Here is a 3,855-nt window from a genome sequence, read left to right as displayed (position 1 = left end):
TGGTTTATGTAATTTGTGAGCAAAATATCTCCATACTGCTATAGCCACCTCAGATTGAAAAAATAAATGAATTATATTCTCGGTTTGGGGAGAGACACAACATAAACATCGAGACACAAGAGGAATCCCGCGTGTTTGGATTTTGTCGTCAAGAGGAAGAGCATTCCATTGAAATCTCCACATAAACGCATTAAGACGAAAAGGGGTATATTTGTTCCAAACTATTTCCGCCCAATCTACCACTACCCCACGTTGCCGTCGTAACTCCCAATATTTGCTAACCGAGAACCGCCCAGATGGAGTCTTTGTAAATATTAATTCATCCTTATGCTCCGGTTGAATATGAATTAACTTAATTCTCTCCCATATTTCCGACAAAACAACATCTGCAAGATGAGATCTCATGTGCATACCTGCATTCACGGGTAATAATTCACCAGTAAAATCCGAATCGATAGGGGTCCCGAGCCAATTGTCTCGCCAAAAATCAATTTGCCCCTCCCCAATAATCCATCGACTATGATCGCGCAGCACCTGTATATGAGGCCAAATAGATTTTAACATTTTGGAGCTTAATATAGGTAGAGGACCATAAAGATTACCTCGAATCTTGCTCAGAATAACCCGAGCCCAAAGCGATTGTTTTCGCATCAACTGAAAGGCATATTTACCCCTTAATGCATGCATCGTCTCAACCAAAGAACGAATACCTAGACCTCCCTCACTAACAGGTTTGCAAACCGACTACCAAGAAACCCACGAGGTACGACGATTCCCTTGTTTCGACCACAGAAAAGTCTTCATCAAACGCTCAATCTTTAAAATCACCATCTTCGGAACAACCACACTAGATAATTTATGTATGGGCATACTACATAAAACGGATTTGAGCAAGGTAATTTTACTAGCAAATGATAACAATTTAGCTCTCCATCCATCTAGTTTGACAGCAATTTGATGAAGTAATAAATCAAAATACGAAGCGCGAATATGACCTTTAACTATCGGAGCTCCCAAGTATTGCAGAGGTAATTTCTTCACAGTACAACCCGTCCAAACCGATACCAAGTGCGCACGTTCCTGTGACATCCGTTTAGGAGTATATACGCCACTCTTTTGAAAGTTAATTTCTTGCCCAGAAGATTTGGCATATTCCTTCAGCAGCTTCATGAAGTGGTGCAGCGATCGTTTAGATCCATTGGTAAATAAGAGCATGTCGTCAGCATAAAAAAGATGAGATACGCTGAACCCACCACGACCCACCTTATAAGGAAATATGGTGCCGTTTCTTTGCCATTTATTCAGATTATGAGATAAAATGTGTTGGGCGAGAATAAAAAGCATAGGAGATAAAGGATCCCCCTGCCGAACCCCTCGAGAAGACTTAAAGTAACCATAATTATCTCCATCTATCGAAACTGAATACCATATATTCGAGATATTACGATAAATGAGGTCAATGAACTGCTCATTGAACCCCATATTACGCATAGCTCGAATAAGAAAGCGCCACTCCAAGCGATCATAAGCTTTAGACATATCGACTTTAAAAATAAGATTACCTCCTGGAGTTCGCCGATCAAAATCTTCCACCAATTCCTGCGCTAGAATAATACTCTCATGTATGCTCCGACCCTTAATAAAACCGGCTTGTTCCTCATTAATAACTAAATGAAGAAATTGAGTTAATCTGTTCGCCAGAATTTTGGATACCAGCTTGCTAGTAAAATTAGCCAAACTAATCGGACGAAAATCACCGAAACCTTTGGGCGACTCCACCTTCGGTAAAAGAATCAGCGAGGTCATAGTAACTGAGCGGCTCAACTGGTCCCCCATGAAAAATCCTTGAATAAAAGAAATCACTTCATGCTTCACAATCGACCAACATCCTACGTAAAAATGACCCGAGAATCCATCAAGACCAGGCGCACTATCCGGCTTAAGCTGCTGAACCGCTGCCCAAATTTCCTCTTCGGTAGGAATAGATGTCTGGATTGAATTTATTTCCGCCGTAATCGTACGAGGGTAATCCTGAAATAGCTCATCATTAATATAATAAGTCGATGCTGAAAATAGCGCAGCAAAATGAGCAGCCGCTCTATCCCCAATTATTTTAGAATTGGTTTCCATAGACCCATCCTCGTTAGCAAGAACCACACGGTTTTTACGACGACGGTCCTTGATAATGGAATGAAAAAATGCAGAGTTGCGGTCCCCCTCTTCAATCCACTTAACTCGAGTTTTTTGTTGCAGCAACTCATTATTCCATGCCACCTGTTGAGATAATTGATTCCGACGATCAGCCAAACTATTCTCCAGTTGCTCAGACCAACCACTTTGTAACGACTTCTCCATATCGGCAATCTGCAGTTGAAGATTATGGATAGTAACAGAGAGATGGCCAAAAACCTCCCAATTCCATTGTTTGATCTTCTTATGAAGCGAAGAAAGACGACGTTGCAACTAATAACCCAAGTTACCTGTACCACAAGAAATCCAATGTTGAGAGATAAAACTCAAAAAGGATGGGTGATCAAGCCACATACGTTGAAACATAAATCGACTCTTATGTTTCAATTGTTGTCCCGTAACCATCAGCAATGGAGCATGATCTGAACCCACCCGCGCTAGATGATGAACCTCAATCGAAGGTAACGAAACATGCGCTTCACCATTAATGAGAATCCTATCCAGCCGCTCCCATATTCTTCGACTACCTCTTTGATTGTTACTCCAGGTATATCGATTTCCCACAAAACCAATGTCGGAAAGACCGGCTTGAATAATACACTCGCGAAAATCCTGAATACCCCTCAGATCTGCTGCATTACCTCCCTTTTTCTCATCAAGATGAAGAATTATATTAAAATCGCCTCCAACAATCCATGATCCAGTGCACACGTCACTCAGCGAAAGAATAGTATCCCATAATTGACGTCGCTCATCTCTATTACAACTAGTGTAAACAAAGGTAATCCATGTAGAAGAAATCAAGCCGTGTAGAAGAAATCAAGCCGTGAGCCATCATGGTAATGGCCTGATCCGTAACTGAAAATATGTTAACTGCAAAATCCGTAGACCAAAAAATCCAAATTTTATCACCTGCATGGTAATTTGGATACCCAAGTTTACGAGCATAACCACCAATTTTATCGTTAAGTTGCTTCGGTTCATTAATCCCTATAACACCTAGTTTATGCTCCCGAATCCATTGTGTAAAATACGCCAAAGATTCCGGCTTCCCGATCCCTTGAATATTCCAGAAGAGCACAGACATTAAGGTAATGTAGAGGAGAGATCAGTAATCTGGACCTTTCGAGGTCTACCTGGTTTTCGTTTTTCGACAACTTGCATAGCGTGCGCATTTTCCACCTTATCATTCTCATTATCAGATAAAACACACAGTGTACCCTTATTCTTAATCTCCCCCGTATCTGATTGATAACCCACATCCAGTCGTTTAGCTGCTAGAGAACCCGTCGACAAATTAGGAAGCACAACATTAATCTCCTCAACACGTACAGCCGTTTGAACATCGACTACCGTACCCATGGAATGGTTTTCCGTGATTTGATTTTCCTCAGTGCCTGCCGATTGATGTTCCAAGTCTAGACGAGATGGGCTAGACAATTTTTCACCGTTAGAAAAAATCCGTTGTGCATCAACATGAGTTTGTGTAACATGTGTTGCCACTTGTTGTTCCTCATTACCGAAGTTCTCCACAGAAAGAAGAGCAAAACGGTTGCCGTGTGAACTCGACATAGATTTTGGGGTATCCGTCTCCTCATCACTAAGCAGACCCGTGCCCTTTAGAAGTTCCTTCATATCAGCCAATCTCGAAGGGTCAATATCTGA

General features: G+C 41.5%; 1 protein-coding gene across 1 annotated transcript in view; it reads right to left on the bottom strand.

The window, feature by feature from the left end:
- LOC105962670 (uncharacterized) overlaps positions 1 to 3,277 on the bottom strand; it is a 4,024-nt gene extending 747 nt beyond the window's left edge. The window contains exons 1-5 of the mRNA XM_012986983.2: positions 3,123 to 3,277; positions 2,593 to 2,956; positions 2,472 to 2,480; positions 829 to 2,364; positions 1 to 534 (exon numbers count right to left, since the gene is read on the bottom strand). The exon at positions 1 to 534 is cut by the window's left edge and continues 747 nt beyond it. Of these exons, the coding sequence (XP_012842437.2) occupies positions 1 to 534; positions 829 to 2,364; positions 2,472 to 2,480; positions 2,593 to 2,956; positions 3,123 to 3,277 (2,598 nt within the window). The remainder of the gene's footprint in view (positions 535 to 828; positions 2,365 to 2,471; positions 2,481 to 2,592; positions 2,957 to 3,122) is intronic.
- Between the last annotated feature and the right edge of the window lie 578 nt (positions 3,278 to 3,855).

The sequence above is a fragment of the Erythranthe guttata genome, chromosome 6 (assembly GCF_056151865.1).
Source record: "Erythranthe guttata isolate IM_541 chromosome 6, IM_541, whole genome shotgun sequence".
NCBI lineage: Eukaryota > Viridiplantae > Streptophyta > Magnoliopsida > Lamiales > Phrymaceae > Erythranthe > Erythranthe guttata.
The sequence above is the reverse complement of the archived record's forward strand: the minus strand, read 5'-3'. Positions and strand labels throughout refer to the sequence as shown.